This window comes from Mus musculus, chromosome 8 (assembly GCF_000001635.26).
Source record: "Mus musculus strain C57BL/6J chromosome 8, GRCm38.p6 C57BL/6J".
NCBI classification, from domain to species: domain Eukaryota; kingdom Metazoa; phylum Chordata; class Mammalia; order Rodentia; family Muridae; genus Mus; species Mus musculus.
Genome location: NC_000074.6, coordinates 72,397,324 through 72,413,927, shown reverse-complemented (window position 1 = coordinate 72,413,927; position 16,604 = coordinate 72,397,324). Strand labels below are relative to the sequence as shown.

General features: G+C 47.2%; 1 protein-coding gene across 22 annotated transcripts in view; it reads left to right on the top strand.

The window, feature by feature from the left end:
• Eps15l1 (epidermal growth factor receptor pathway substrate 15-like 1) overlaps positions 1-16,604 on the top strand; it is an 80,587-nt gene that overhangs the window by 7,649 nt on the left and 56,334 nt on the right. For all 22 annotated transcript variants that reach the window (XR_379030.4, XR_379029.4, XR_379032.4 and 19 more), the window contains exons 2-4: positions 13,695-13,736; positions 14,162-14,251; positions 14,875-14,922. Coding sequence is in view for 10 of the 22 variants with exons in the window: in XM_006509548.4 (XP_006509611.1) it covers positions 13,695-13,736; positions 14,162-14,251; positions 14,875-14,922 (180 nt within the window). In the remaining 12 variants the exon portion in view is untranslated. The remainder of the gene's footprint in view (positions 1-13,694; positions 13,737-14,161; positions 14,252-14,874; positions 14,923-16,604) is intronic.

Here is a 16,604-nt window from a genome sequence, read left to right as displayed (position 1 = left end):
TGGCGTAGTGCGTAGAGGTCTGATGATTTCAATCCAGTTCTGGAAGCCACATATAGGAGAGATCCAACTCCTACAAGTTGTCCTCTGACTTCCACAGGCACTGTGCCCATGCATGTCCTCCCAAGTAAACAAATGAATGAAAGAAGTAGCCATTGGCTGTGCACACCAGAGGCTAAGACCAGCCTTAAGCTCCAGGGCAGCCACAGGCTACTTCTCACCTCTGCTTTACCTCTTTGGCACAGATGTCCATTGGAGGGTGGGGAGGCCCTCATCACAGGGAACTAGCCTGACCTTCCTCCAGCCTCCTAGCCCTTATTTTTTTGGTGTTGGGAATGGAAGCCATCAACTCGCACATGCTAGGCAAATAGCTGAGGACGGTTTTCTTTGCTGGGAAATGTAAAATTGAAAAGCATACCCCTTTTGGATTAAGAGAAGCCAATTTTCAGGCAGGTATGTGACTGTAGTATTTATCAGCATTATTACCCCCATTGGACTGGATGAGCCTCAGGTCATACCCCCCTTCCCCCGCATCTGTTGGGGTCCCAGATGCAGCTGTGCTCTGGTGGGGTCTGGCAGGCATTTACCTCTTGGGTTTTGTTCTCTGGGGATCTCTCAGGTTGTCCCTTTCACTCCTGCTAGCTTTGGAAACTTGGAATAGGAGCTGGTAAGTGGGGCTATGGCTCACACTGGACCATGTGACGAATAGAGCATAGCTTGTGGCAGGTGTGTAGGGGTCCCTGAGTCCTTATCTTTGCCCCTGCAACTCCAGCTCGAACAGTGTGAAAAATGCAAGGAGAAGGAGGGTTCAGGACTGGCCTCCGTGAGTCAGAACTTAAGAAGCACTCTTCCCCTCAGTTGGGGCCCAGGGCATAGGGATGGGAGAGACACACTGCCCAGGACAGTGGCTCAGTCCTGGTTGGGGAGCAGTCAGCCCCAGCACTCAACACAGAAACCATTGTGACATCCAGGGGTGACAGTGTCTTGATGTTTTATGAATCTCATCTCATCAGGCAGAAAAAGAAAGGAAGGGTGGGATGCTGCCATGAGTGTGACTGCGGGTGCATGAGCAGATGTGTGTGTTTATACAGGAGTGCACTAACCTGCCATGATCTCTTTATGGTTTTCTGAGATTGATATGGGGCGTTCAGTAGAGACAACCTGAGATGGTGGAGTTGCTCTGCCTGCTCCTCTTGTTAGGCAGGAGAGAGGCTGGGTTGTCCTTCTAGGCCTAGTCAGTAGTGCTGTGTTCTTGTCTGTGGAAACGGTTGAGGAGAGGCCAGTTGACTCCTGTTTGTGTCAGTTGACTGGACTATGGCTCAAGATCCTGGAGCTCAGCACCTGCTGTCTAAGGACCCAGGCAGTGGGGGCAGTGACCAAGGCCGATGATGACAGTGATTGTCCAGACTGGGAAGGAAGGATGGGCTGGCCAGCAAGGCTCAGGGTGGGTGTGAAGAGTCCTGTCAGTTTGTAAGCATCTTGTAGAGGAGGCTGGGAGCCTAGGTCACCTGGTAGCAATTGATGCTCTATGCTTTCCACTAGTTCCACACATGGAGAAAGGACAAGTGGCCTCCGGTTGGGGTCGGTACACTCAGCTAGGGTGTCTCTAGATTATTCATTTCATGGAACTGTTTGGGAATCTAAACATTTTCCTGGCTCCACTTTCTCATTCACTTTGAATGGACCAAGTATTCAAACACATCAGTCTGGGGGCCAAACCTACTCAAACCACTATCTTCTACCCTCTGCCAGCTCCTCCAGCCACCTGTCCTATGGACAGAGAAACATGGTTCAAGGTTGGAACTCCAGAGAACATGGAAGAGGCAAGCCAGCTACTACCAAGAAAGCCCTGTCAGAATGGCCCCACCACACCATGTGTAGTTTTCAACCTTTGGTCTTTTTCTGTGGCTCTGGAGATGGAAGCAGGACCTTGAGCTGTGGTGTGGGGCTCCGTGTCTCCTTCTTTACTTGACCAGTGCTTGGCAGCTGTGCTATCTGTGGCCCAAGCTAAGGCATCCTTTCTGCTGTGCTCTGTCTGTCTCAGGAGTCTATTGGTTTGGTCAGTCCTCAGTGGCTTACCATCCCTGTCTGTCCATTTCTGACTTCAGGAGGAAACAGCCCTGTCACTCTTCCTGCCCTGCACATCTGGACAGGTTTTTCTTGTGTACTTCACGTTGCTGCTGTAGCTGGGGGTTCAGATGTGTGCTAGCACTGGAACCCAGGGCCTCACACAGGCTCAGAACTCTTCTTCCCATAAGACTCATCCTGCTCAAAATGGCAGCTCTTCAGGGTTGGACAAGAGCCTGGTCTTGTTGGTGGAAAAGTTCTCTCTTCTCTCAACATCTGCAGGTCAGTCAACAGCCTGGCTGTTCTGGTTCCTGGCAGAGCAGAAATGCTTGACCATGGTCTTCTACACAGAGGCCTGATGTGCTAGAGGGAGAGGAAGGGCCGAATGACAGCATAAACTCACCACAGGTAGCCACACTCTGCCATCTCTGCACCAGTCTTTCCAAGCCCCTCACCCAGCCACATGCACAATTTTTGTTTCGCTTTTCATTGTAGAGTAGGGTCTCACTATGTGGTCTCCCTATATGGCCCAGGCTGACCTGGAGCCCTTCATCTCTTGTCTCAGCTTTAGCTCACTGAGATAAGGCAGGTACCGCCATCCCAGCTCAGACCTATTTCTTTAATTCTAAGGTCTTTTTTTTTTTAAAGATTTATTTATTATTATATCTAAGTATACTGTAGCAGTCTTCAGACGCACCAGAAGAGGGTGTCAGATCTCATTACAGATGGATGTGAGCCACCATGTGGTTGCTGGAATTTGAACTCAGGACCTTCGTAAGAGCAATCTGTTCTCTTAACTGCTGAGCCAATTCTCCAGCCCCCCCCCTTTTTTTTTTTTTTGGTTATTGAAATGGAATTGCAAGTGGCTCGGGGTGACCTCTAACTTGCTATGTAGCTAAGAATGACCTTGACCTTGGCTTTAGAGTTGGGGTACATGAGTGTGTGCATGTGCATACACAGACACAAAAAGAAACAGTGAGATTGTTGTAGTCATGTGCACCTGTGACAGTGGTCTCCCCCTCCCTCTCATGCTTTCCTCTGTCCTCCAGTTCCCCAGCAATCAGCAGCTGGTTGTTGGTATAGCAAGCAGTCACCTTTTGGGACTGGCCTCTTGTGCTCAGTCTCTGGTTGCTTTGTGTGGCCATAGTGTCTGTGTGGTAGTTTTCTAGATTATCCTGTTATCCTATTGTATTTGTATGTGTTGTGCTTAAGTCTATGGTACATTTTCACTTTAATTTTTGTGTGTGCCTGGGTGTATGTAAATACATGTGTGTACTTACGCATGTGGAGCCTGGGAGAGTAGTGTTGAGTGTCTCCTATTGCTCTCAACCTTGTCTTTAAAATTTTTAAATTTTGTGTCCTATATGTGCTTGTCCACAAGACTGTCACGGTGTTCCTGTAGAGGTCAGAGGTTGGCTTCTACCTTGGAGGATTCAGCGGTCAAACTGAGGTTGTCAAGGCTTTGTGACAGGTATCCTTACTAGCTGAGCCATACCACTGGCTCAGCCTTATCTTTTGAGAACCTCTAATTGGGCCCAGGGCTCATTGATAGCTAGAGTGGCTACCCTCTCAGCTCTGGGTCCCCACAGCTCCTTACTAGAGTTACTGATGTTTTCAACCACACCAAACCTTTCTTTGTTTTCTTTTAAATGTGCCTGCTAGGGATCTGAGTCAAGTCTGCATACTGCACTGCAGGCACTTACCAGACAGCACCTTCTCAGTCTGGGCTGTGCTCCCAGCTCCCACTTCCTTGTCCATTTCCCTCTGCCTTCCTCCCAGCTTGTTTTTTTTTTTTTAATTTTTTTAGAAATTTTTATTTATTATTATATCTAAGTACCCTGTAGTTGTCTTCAGACACACCAGAAGAGGACGTCAGATCTCATTATGGATGGTTGTGAGCCACCATGTGGTTGCTGGGATTTGAACTCAGGACCTTTGGAAGAACAGTCGGTGCTCTTTACCACTGAGCCATCTCTCCAGCCCCCTCCCAGCTTGTTGAGCTATATCTTGGCCTTTAAGTATGTTCTTTTGGAGGGGGGGTGGTGCTGAGCTAGTAATTCCCCTGCCTCAGCCTCTAAGGAATGGATTGCCCTCGAACTGTGTCTAATATGTTCCATCAGTGTCTGCTGAGTTGACTCTCTGGGAGCCATGACTCTGTGACTATGTAGGCTAATGACAGGGTGCTTTACACACCAGCTCTTACTGTTGAAGAGTGGAGGCCCTGGACAGCTGCAGCATTGTTTAGTTTGGGGTTTTTAGCAGCTCCCTGCTCAGCAGTTGCCCCAGGGGCATTTAGTTTCGGTTTCTCTGCTGGCTCCTGTCATCCAGCATCTTTGCACCCCCCCCCCCCAACCCTGTCTGTGTATTTACTGGAACCGTCCTTGTGTGTTTTGCCACTCATTGGACAGTGCTGTGTAGGAGGATGAGTATTCTGTAGACACCCTGACCCCTTTGTCTCCCACTGTTCTTCTGTGAGCATTTGAATTCCGGCAGCTTGAGTTAGTCTTTCACTGTAGTATCAGGTCTAAGGACTCATTTTTATTTGTCACTTCAGTGCTGTGGATGGAACCTGGTACCGTGTATGCTCAGGAAGTATGGCTCATGGGAACCTGGGTTATGGCATGCTCATTAAGCACTGGAGATGAACCGGCCTGAATGTGCAGCCTAGGTTCTGTACATGAGCAGCAGGCACCCCAGCTTCTCTGTCTTCATCTATCCCTGAATCCTAAAGATTTTTCCTGAATGTTTTTTATATGTATGTATGTTTATATATGTGTGTGTGTGTGTGTGTGTGTGTATATATATATATATATATTTTTTTTTTTTTTTTTTGGTTTTTCGAGACAGGGTTTCTCTGTATAGCCCTGGCTGTCCTGTCACTTTGTAGACCAGGCTGGCCTCTAACTCAGAAATCCGACTGCCTCTGCCTCCCGAGTGCTGAGATTAAAGGTGTGCGCCACCACGCCCAGCATGTTTTATATTTTTGCATTTTATACTGAATGAAGTCATGATCATTTGAGTTTTTACCTGTATCATTTATATATCACCAGTGTGTAATCTGCAGGCTGAGAGCCACTTAGTTCTGTGTTGCTCCAGCACTGTGCAGAAAACTCTCCTTCCAGTTACCGGGCTACCTCCCCCCTTCCAGCTTTTGAATGAGGCTCTTGGTGTGGCTTCTACTTCTTTAAAAAATATTACACTTATTTATGTTAGGGCACTATATTGTGTTCGTGGAGGTCAGAGGACAACTTGCCAAGAGGTAGGGGTCAAACTCAGGCCTCAGACTTGGGAGCAAGCACATTTAGCCACTGGGCCATCTCTCCTGCTCTGCTTTTATTAGACTCCATTGGAACAGGGCTAGAAGTGTAGCTCCGTGGTGGAGCCCTTGCCTAGCATGTACGGAACTCAAGGTCCCACCTCTAGCATTGCAAACATAGGCTGTCATTCAGGCAGTGTGGTGCTGCCTGCCCACCTGCAGTCCCAGGGCTACACAGAGAAACCCTGTCTCGAAAAACCAAAAATAAAAAATAAATAAATAAAACTTTTTTTAAACATTTTTTAAAAATTAAGAAGCTACTAAAGGTGCTTGCTGCTAAGCCTGTTGATTACCTACATGGTGGATGAGAACTGACTCTTAAAAGTTGTCTTCTGACACCCGGATGCACTGTGGCATACACATGCACAGGCATGTTATTTAGTGCTGCCTTTCTGTATCAGTCTGAGAATGATTCCATAGTTAACAGAAGTCTGGCTGGAGTTCAGGGAAGTGGCTTAAGCCTGCACATCTGGGACACACAAGTTAGTATTTGCAGTTGCATTGTTTGACCTCCAGAGCAGGACTCAGAATTTGTTTGTATGCCTCTGCCAGCTCTGTTCCATGGCTGGTCTTGACTTTGCTGAGTAGACAGCAAGGCTGGCACCTCATTCTGTTCTATAATGCAGGCTACATATTTCTTTGCTAAAAACCCCAAGTGGGTTTTTTGAGCTCCACGATACAATAGTTCTTTATGGGCATGACTCTGCAGGCAGTAAGTTGCACACCTGACCTTCTGGGACTGGCTTGCATGAAATATGCTAGGAAGTTTGCTAGGGTATGTGTGCAAGGCTCCTGGGAACAGCTGAGTTCTGTGTTTAGATTTGAGCCTAATCCAGAAGATGGTGCTGTGTGATATGAAAAGTACCCATAACCTGAAAGAGCCCCAGGTAGGAAGCCCTGTTGGCTGGACACTTTGCAGCCAGATGTTCTCCCAGCACAGCTGCAAGTGAGGAACGGTGTCCTCCTGTCCTAGCAGTGTAGCCTGACTTCTTTATGGTCTATCTTGTTCCTCATTTTTACCTTTATTTATTTGTTGAAATGCTGAGAATAAAACCTAGGACTGTGTCTGTGCAAATTGATGCCCTGCTAAGCCACAGGTCTGTTTCTTTGTTAATTTTAAAATAATTTTATCCCCTCAACAGAGGAATGGATACAGAAAATGTGGTACATTTACACAATGGAGTACTACTCAGCTATTAAAAAGAATGAATTTATGAAATTCCTAGGCAAATGGATGGACCTCGAGGGTATCATCCTGAGTGAGGTAACCCAATCACAAAAGAACTCACACAATATGTACTCACTGATAAGTGGATATTAGCCCAGAAACTTAGGATACCCAAGATATAAGATACAATTTGCTAAATGCATGAAACTCAAGAAGAACGAAGACCAAAGTGTGGACACTTTGCCCCTTCTTAGAATTGGGAACAAAACACCCATGGAAGGATTTACAGAGACAAAGTTTGGAGCTGTGTCAAAAGGATGGACCATCTAAAGCCTGCCATATCCAGGGTTCCATCCCATAATCAGCTTCCAAACGCTGACACCATTGCATATACTAGCAAGATTTTGCTGAAAGGACCCAGATATAGTTGTCTCTTGTGAGACTATGCCGGGGCCTAGCAAATACAGAAGTGGATGCTCACAGTCAGCTATTGGATGGATCACAGGGCCCCCAATGGAGGAGCTAGAGAAAGTACCCAAGGAGCTAAAGGGATCTGCAACCCTATAGGTAGAACAACATTATGAACTAGCCAGTACCCTGGAGCTCTTGACTCTAGCTGCATATGCATCAAAAGATGGCCTAGTCGGCCATCACTGGAAAGAGAGGCCCATTGAACTTGCAAACTTTATATGCCTCAGTACAGGGGAACACCAGGTCCAAAAAGTGGGAGTGGGTGGGTAGGGGAGTGGGTGGGAGGGTATGGGGGACTTTTGGGATAACATTGGAAATGTAAATGAGGAAAATACCTAATAAAAAGTAAAAAAATAATAATAATAATAATTTTATTGTAGCCAGGCATGGTGGTGCATGCCTTTAATCCCAGCACCCGGGAGGCAGAGGCAGGCAGATTTCTGAGTTCGAAGCCAGCCTGGTCTACAGAGTGAGTTCCAGGTCAGCCAGGGCTACACAGGGAAACCCTGTCTCGAAAAACAAATAAAATAAAATAATAATAATTTTACAGGAGGTAAAGCATGTGCCACATTGTGTGTGGCGGTCAGAGTGGGCATAATGTGTATGGCAGTCAGATGGCACAGTGTGTATATAAAGCCATCTCTTTTCTTCCATCTTTATGTAGGTTCTGGGATTGAAGCTAGGTCACCAGGTGTGATAGTTTGAATGCAAATGGCCCTCATAGACCATATATTTGATAGAATGGCACTATTTGAAAGAATTGTATGGATTAAAAGGTGTGGCCTTCAACTAAATAGCTTACTGGGATGGTCCGAGGCCCCTGGCACATGTGTAGCAGAAAATTGCCTTGTCTGGCCTCAGTGGGAGAAGATGTGCCTGCCTAGTCCTGTAGAGACGTAATTGCCTGGGGGGGGGGGTGGGAAAGAGGGGGAGCTCCCTTTTAGAGGTAAAGGGGAGGGGAGATGGGGTAAAGAACTCAACTCTGAGAGGGGAGACTAGGAGGATGTCCTGACCCACGGGATAGTCGAACAGGGGTTTGAGGGGCACCTGGAAGAGAATGGGGACAAGAAACACAAAAAAAAAAAACGACAGCAAGACAAGGTCCTGTTCAAGCTGACAAATTTTTATTTTTCCCACACAGGTTATATAGGAGCAGGAAGAGGGGTGGAGGGAGGGGGTCAGGAACAAGATATTGACTGGGTAAACAGTTCAGCAGAAGATCAGAACAGAATGGGTTGTTAGGCACCTATGCACAAGATGTATAGCTATTTGTTCTCGGCTGACTTCAGGATCTATGTCTATTTGTACTCAGCTGGGCTAGTACTTTCCCACAGAGGCCAAGACTTTCTAAGTAAGCACTTATGGCTGACTAGGCAGTTAACATTCAAAGAGGGTCGCTCCCAACAGAAGGACGCAACATTTGGAACATAAATAAATAAAGTAATTAATTAAAAATGTAATAGAAAAGAGGTGTGGCCTTGTTAGAGAAGGTATGTCACTGGGGGTGAGTTTTGAGGTTTCAAAAGTCCAAGCCAAGCCCTGAGTGTCTGTCTCTCTCTGCTTACAGATCATATACAGCTACTGCCTCTGCTTGTGTACTGCCATGCTCCTACTATGTTGATAATGGACTAAGCCTCTGAAACTAAAAACCCTTTTGCTATGGTCCTGGTATTTTATTACAGCAATAGAACAGTGACTTAAGACACCAAACTTGCAAGATGTCTTAGTCATTGGGCCATCTTGCCAGCCCAGTTTTTTTGTTGTTTTTATTTTTTCAAGATAGGGTGTCACTATGTAGCCCTGGCTGTCCTGGAACTCAACCTTGTAGACCAGGCTGGCCTCAAAAACTGCCTCTCTAGTGCTAGGTTAGTGTGCACCACCATTGCCCCCAGTTTTTAAAAAAAACCAAAAAACATTTTTTGAAACAGGTTCTTATATAGCTGAGGTTGGCCTTAGACTTACTATCTAACCAGCAATGACCTTTACCTTTCTGTCCTGCCTACCTCTCCTGAGTGCTGGGATTATTTATGTGGTTGTAGAGGTGGAGCCAGGCTTTGTGTATGCCAGGCAAGCACTCTGCTAGCTGAGCTACATCATCAACTCTGTTAATTTTTGTGTGTTTCTGAGGCAGGGTCTTACCGTGTAGCTCAGGTTGAAAGAGCCCACCATAGCTGCAGGTCATTGCATGACCAATTTCTCTGTTACTTTCTGCTTGTCCCCACTGCAAAGAGCTGGGATGACAGCCGTGGCACTCACACCTCTGCAGGCCATTTTCTAGGTCATGTCTGGGTGTCCATGCAGGACTTCAGACTGTGCCTTCTTCCTGTACCAAGGGCAGTTTGTGCTCCCTGGGGAAACAGCAGGCTATACCTGTTTTCTTTTTTTTTAAGATATATTTATTTATTTTATGTATATAAGTACCCTGTTGTTTCAGACACACCAGAAGAGGGCATCAGATCCCATTACAGATGGTTGTGAGCTACCATGTGGTTGCTGGGAATTGAACTCAGGACTTCTGGAAGAGCAGTCAGTGCTCTTAACCTCTGAGCCATCTCTCCAGCCCCTATACCTGTTTTCAAGTAGCTTTGTATGTTCAGTCTCTGGCCACTGGCTGCTTTGATTTTATAAACTATACTATTGTGGAACCCCAAGAATGTATTTTTCTCAGGTCACAAGCCCATGTAACTGCCCAGCTCTGCCACACCTGGGTTCTCTTTGCAGCAAGTTAGGATGGAATGAAGGCCTCCCAGCCTGGGGCTCCTGTAAGTCCCAGCATTCACTGTCTGCATGGGAAAAGATCCATTGTCCTACCAATAAACAGGAGGTATCATATTGTCTGCCCTGTAGTGTTGCCCTATAGGATGACTGAATGAGGAGCTCAAGGCCAGGCATGGTGGCATATGTATACTACCAGTAATCCCAGCCTTAGGGAGCAGAGGCAGAGCTTGCTGAGAATTTGAGATCAGCCCAAGCTAAGTTTCGAGTGCTAGATACACACCAAGAAGTCTTTGTCTGAAAACACAGTCTTCAGATGAAAGTGCTGGATGCAAAACACTGAGTGAGCAGTGAATAGTGAGGAGTGTGGCCTCTCACAGGAGGGTGAGATGGTTTTAGGTATTCCAGGGACCTGAGACTGCCCTTGTCCTGATCCTCCTCCCTTGAGGAAAGTGTTGGAATGACAGGCATGTGCTACTGTGTTTCACTGTGGTCTATTTATTAGAATGGATTATACATACTTTTGTCATTTACATTTTTTCTTTTATGTCTTTTCACCCCTGCCACCTGTTGAGAGCTATAGAGCTCCTAGAATCCGCCAGTGAGGGGCTGGGGACATAGCTTAGGTAGAGCTGGCCTAGCATGTATAAGGCCCTAGGATCAATCCTGAGTACTATATAACACAAAATAAGCGCTTCTCAAAGATTCAAAAATGTAAACAAAACAACAAAGCCACTGTGCATGGGTGTGGTGTGGACAGTGTAACAGAGCTGTCAGGACAGATGGCATTGGGTATCCTTCCTTCCACTGTGTATGCTGCTCTGGCTGCTTCAAGAGCTGCCTCTTCTCTCACAGAAGGGGTGCTGGGATTATAGCTGCCCTTACATAGCTTTGGAGATCCTAACTCAGGCTCTCTTGCTTGCCTCCTGAGCATCTCCTCAGCCCCAGAGGTCCAAGATCTATCTATAACTGAAGCTCAGTTTCAGCTGAGCATGTAGGAAGTAGATTTGGCAGGACGGTGTGGAGGCTTGTAAGGAGCCTGCTCTTGGCCAGGCGCTGCCAGGGTTGGAGCTGCTGGGATGTGATCCCTAGACCATCCCCTCCAAGGGGGTATTGCCATTTTCTCCAGAGCTGTGGTGTTTTGAAGTTTCTTCAGCAGCAGTGTGCAAAACTGCTCCATGTTCTCTCCCTGCCGTCTCACCTAGCTGAAGGAAAAGTGAAGGAACCTCAGGGACCTGCATGCTATTTGTTATGTTTTGTTTTTTAACATTTATTTATTATATATAAGTACACTGTAGCTGTCTTCAGACACCCCAGAAGAGGGTGTCAGATCTCATTATGGATGGTTGTGAGCCACCATGTAGTTGCTGGGATTTGAACTCAGGACCTCTGGAAGAGCAATCAGTGCTCTTAACCGCTGAGCCATCTCTTCAGCCCCGTATGCTATGGTTTAAGAAGAAAGTGTGGGGGCTGGTGAGATGGCTCAGTGGTTAAGAGCGCCGACTGCTCTTCCAAAGGTCCTGAGTTCAAATCCCAGCAACTACATGGTGGCTCACAACCATCCATAATGAGATCTGATGCCCTCTTCTGGAGTGTCTGAAGACAGCTACAGTGTACTTACATATAATAAATAAATAAATTAAAAAAAAATAAAAGAACAAGAAAGTGTGGTGTCCTGACTGTGTCGTGGGCTGTGGCCATCTTCATGCCCTGAAGCCTCTTGCCCTCAAAGCCTTGTCCTTTGGTCCCTAGACTTGTGTGGGTAGTGTCAAATGTGGGCAAACGGAGGGCTCTGTCTTTGTATGGGAGTTCAACTTGGGGGCCACAGACTGTATCATGAGCTAGCTGCTATTGCAGTTTTTGTTCATACCTGTTTCACAGATTGGCCAAGGCTGTAGACTGAGGTTTGGATGGTGTCACAGTGAACACTTAGACAGCCTGCAGCTGTGACTTCACTGTCCCCAGGAAGAAATGGTATGAAAGGAAGCATGGTTCATGTCTGATGTTTACTCTGTTTCCTCATCTGTGTTCACAGCATTCTACTCCCCTGCCCCTAGGCTCCTTCTTAGGATGCAGTCAGTCCCAGGGTTGGAACAGACTTGAGTGGGCCTGGCTGTGGCAGCCTTTCTGAATGTTGGGCCTTGTTTCTCTTGATTGAGGATCTGGCAGTTCTGCTTGGTTTAGGTTTTGTCTTTAGACATGGACCATCAGTATCATAGGCAGGCCAGGCTAAGGAAGTGTGTATTTGTTTTTAAAAGACAGTCTCGCTGGACGTGGTGGTGCACGCCTTTAATCCCAGCACTTGGGAGGCAGAGGCAGGCAGATTTCTGAGTTCAAGGCCAGCCTGGTCTACAGAGTGAGTTCCAGGACAGCCAGGGCTACACAGAGAAACCCTGTCTCGAAAACCCCCGCCCCCCCCCCCCAAAAAAAGACAGTCTTATTATATTTGGCCCTAGATAGCCTGGAAATCACTGTGTAGACCAGTCTGGCCTCAGACTCACAGAGATCCTCCTCTCTCTGCCTCCTGAGTTCTAGGACTTGAAGACATGCTCCACAGACCTTAAGGAAGTGTTGATAAACCTCTCATAATGACTCAGAAGGTCCCTCCATCCCCCACAGCTGTGTGGACTGCACCCTTCTCCTTCATCCCCCCACAGCTGTGTGGACGGCATCTGTCTCCATCTCCCCACAGCTGTGTGGATGGCACCCTTCTTTAAGTTACCCTACTCACTCTCTTCACTCAGCCCTGGTGTGTTTTGTGATGGGTTCCCAAGGCTGGTATATTTATTGATCAAGAACAGATTTTCTCCTGTAAGCTCTGGTGGTTGGGATGGTCAAGCAGGATACCCACATTTAGGCAGGCAGACAGAGTGGGCAGGACACATCCTCCCTTGGGAAATCACTTCCAGGGTGATAGCAGACTGAAGCTTCAGGTTATGGAGCCCTTGGTTGAACTGGAAGGTGCCCTTTCCCCCACTGCTCACTGGGGTTGGTGCTCCCTGCATCTGTGCTTCAGTCTTCCAAAAGCCCCAACAGAGCAAGCTCTTTCATATAGCGGCTTGCTTGTTTACCTGCTTTATTTTTTTGTTTGAGACAGGGTAGCACTAAGTACCCCCAGTTGTCCTGACTCCTCCCTTGGCTACCCCTCCCCCAGGACTGGAGACCACCTTGTTGCTTAGTAGCTAATGCACTGCACTTCCCCACTGAGGTGGCTTCCTCCCCCAGATGACTCCTACCTCCTTATAGGGGTGTCCTCTGTTGAGGCCAGTGAGGGAGGGAATGGGATAAGTGGGAGCCTGTGAACTGAAGCTTGGAATGAGCCAGACACATTCTGGCTGATTGTGGGGTGTCCTTGGGCTTCCTGCACATTGGGAGTGGTTGCTTTCAGCACAAGGCTGTGTGTCCTGGAAGACCCCTGCAGCGTGAGTCTGTGTACTGTCTGCTGTTAGGCAGCTGTTAGGGGGCCTGAAAACAGCCAAATGCATGCTGGTGACCCAGGGTCACATGCTGACACTTGCCCAACACATGGGGCTTGGAAGGAGGCAAAGAAAGGGGGCCTTTCTTCTGCCATTGCCTATCCTATGTGAGCCCTCTGTCCTGGGGATGCGGGGTGCACACATCCTTACTAGAACCGGGGCATATTTTGGTGATGGCAAAACATTGTGTATTGTCACCTCCACCTAAGGCTAAGGCAAGAGATCACTTGGCTTGAGGCTGGGTGTGGCAGTTCCTTCCTGTATATCAGTATTTGAGAGCCTGAAGCTAGAGGATCACTAGGACTTTAAGGCCAGCCAGGGCTATCTTGCAGTGCCTTGTCCCAACAAAAATGAAACAAAACAGCAAAAGACCATCCTAGATAGTACCTGAAGAGAAAGGGCCAGGATGGGAGGGTGCTTCTCTGTTGGCAGGCCATACATATGTCTGCTTGTGAGCACTTTGTGACTCTTCTGTTTTGTTTAGATTCCCGGTGGAAATCCGTTATACGAGTCTTATTACAAGCAGGTATGTCTAAGTGTTATCTTCTTTTTCTTTTCTGTGTAGGTATATATGTTCACCTGTACTATAGCATGCCTGTAGAGGTCAGGGGACAACTCGTGGGGGTCAGCTTTCTCCTTTAACCATGTGGGTCCCAGGGATCAAACTCAAGCCGTCAGGCTTGGTGGCAGGCACCTTTGCCAACTGACCATTTCTCCAGCCCATCACTGCCTTTATATATGTTGTGTATGTATGTACTCCTGTGTGTATGTATGTGTTGGTGTTGTGGGCAAAACCCAGAGCCTCTTACATGCAGAACAGCTCAGCCACTGAGTTGCACCTAGCCACACATCTTTGTTGAAGTTGGGCATGCATTTAAAGCAGCTTTCTGTGAGTACACATGGAGATGTTATTTCTAAGTGGATGCGTCGACTTTTGCTGTCCCTTTGTAGGTGGACCCTGCCTACACAGGGAGAGTTGGGGCAAGCGAGGCTGCGCTGTTTCTGAAGAAATCGGGGCTCTCAGACATCATCCTGGGGAAGGTAGGGAAGATGAAGCATGGCTTCCTGCATCCTTGGAATGAAAGCAGCTATGCAAATCTTCTCTGGGGCAGGACCAGGACACCCAAGCCTCTTAGCTGTAACTGGTGGGTGTGAAGACAGGCCCTGGATGAAGCTGTTAGATATGACCTTCCTTGCCTGTCCTCACACTTGGGAGGATAAGGCAGAAGGATCAGCCTGGAGTACATAGTATGACCTGTCTTTGCAAAGATAAACCAAAGCCACGATGCCAGGTATAGGGAATACTCCTTCAATCCCAGCACTCTGGAGGCAGAGAGTGATAGATTCCTTGAGTTTGAGACTAGCCTGGTCAGTCTCAGGTGGTAGTCACCTCAAGGCATAGGCAGCAGACCAGAACAGAGGGCTTTTGGTATCTTGATAGCTATAGGTTCATGTTGCTGTGTAGTGATCTAAATCACTACACCCTGGGGAGCTAAGTGGGCACAGGGTATTCTTTGAGCCCTACCACCAAATAACCCTGGCCTGGCAGGGCTGTTGGCTATTGGTCCCAGTGCCCATGACAGAGAAGTGGTTGATAAGACTCCTGTTCTGTGTGTTGTTGGTGAGCAGTACTCACACTCACAGGCACTTTTGTGTTTCCACAGATATGGGACTTGGCAGACCCCGAAGGTAAAGGGTTCTTGGACAAACAGGTATATATGCACATGTGGAGCAGGGGAGGGGGTGGGAACCCCTGAGGCTGGACTAGTTGTGTGTTTCTTCTACTGTCTGCTATCACACATAGCTGCCAGGCTCAAGTGAGGAGTTCTCACTGTGGAATGCAGGTCTTTAAGTACACCTAGGCCCCTGACTCAGTGGCATGCCTTTGACTGTCTTGTACCTGTCTTAGTTTCTTTACCTATTGCTGTGGTAAATTGCCTAGACAGAAGCAACTTGGGGAAAGGGTACCTGTAGCTCACAGTTCCAGATACAACCTACTGCAAGTGTGTGTGTGTGTGTGTATGTTGGGGCAGTCAAGGCAGTAGGAACCTGAAGCAGCTGACCCCATCCAGTCAGGAGCAGGTAATAAATGCATCAAACCAGTGCTCAGCAGCTTTTTCCTGTTCCCTCAGTCCAGGCCTATCCCAGGGGTGATGTGGCCATATGCAGGTTGGCTTCCTCATCTCAGGCAACCCAGGAAAACTCCTCAAAAGCCAGCCTGTTTGAAACTGCCCCTCAATTGAGACTTTTATTCTAGGTAGCTCCCATTGTGCCAGGTAGACTAAGCTAAACATCATCAGGAGAGAGAGCAGGTTCAGCTGTTACATAGTTCAGGTCCCAGCACTCATATTTGTCAGCTCAAGCATCTGCAATTCCAGTCTCAAAAGAATCGATGCCCTCTTCTGACCACTCAGAACATACATACACACCTTTAAACAAAACCAAAACTGTAAATGATTAAAACATTTTAAAGAATTAAGATAATTAAATGAATTGTACCTGATACGGTGGTACACATCTTTAATCCCAACAGTCAGTCAGTGGAGGCAGATGAATGGATCTCTGTGAGCATCAGGCCAGCCAGGGCTACACAGTGAGACTGTCTCAAAACAAACAAACATACACACACCCGACACACGCACAACACAGGATGATGACACAGCAACACAGAAATGTGTGTGTGTGCATGCATGTGGCCCATATATGAGTATACTGTAGCTGTACAGATGGTTGTATGCCTTCATGTGGTTGTTGGGTATTGAATTTAGGACCTCTGCTCCCTCTGGTCAACCCCATTCACTCCAGTCGGCCCTACTGGCTCAGGCCCAAAGATTTATTTATTGTTATAAATAAGTACACTGTAGCTGTCTTCAGACTCATCAGAAGAGGGCGTCAGAGCTCATTAAGGGTGGTTGTGAGCCACCATGTGGTTGCTGGAATTTGAACTCAGGACCTTCAGAAGAGCAGTCAGTGCTCTTACACACTGAGCCATCTTGCCAGCCCTTCAAGACTTAATTCTTAACTAGAGAGTTCCTGTGTTAAATTCCTAGCAACCAAATGGTGGCTCATAACCATCTATGGTGGAATCTGATGCCTTCTTCTGATATGCAGGTATGTGTGCAGACAGAACACCCATACATTAAAAAAAAATAGATTAAAAAACACAGCAAAACTAACTAAAAAGAAAAAGTAGGTCAGCAAGACAATTCCTCTGGTGAAGGTGTTTGCTGTCATGCCCAACAACAACCTGAACCCAATCCCTAGACCCACATGGTAGAAAGTGAGAGCTAAATTCCCCAAGCTCTCCGATTTTTACATGCACACTGGATGCACATGACCCTTCCTTCCTAATAAATACATGCGGTTTCATCTCAAAAAAAAGAAAAAGTTGTTT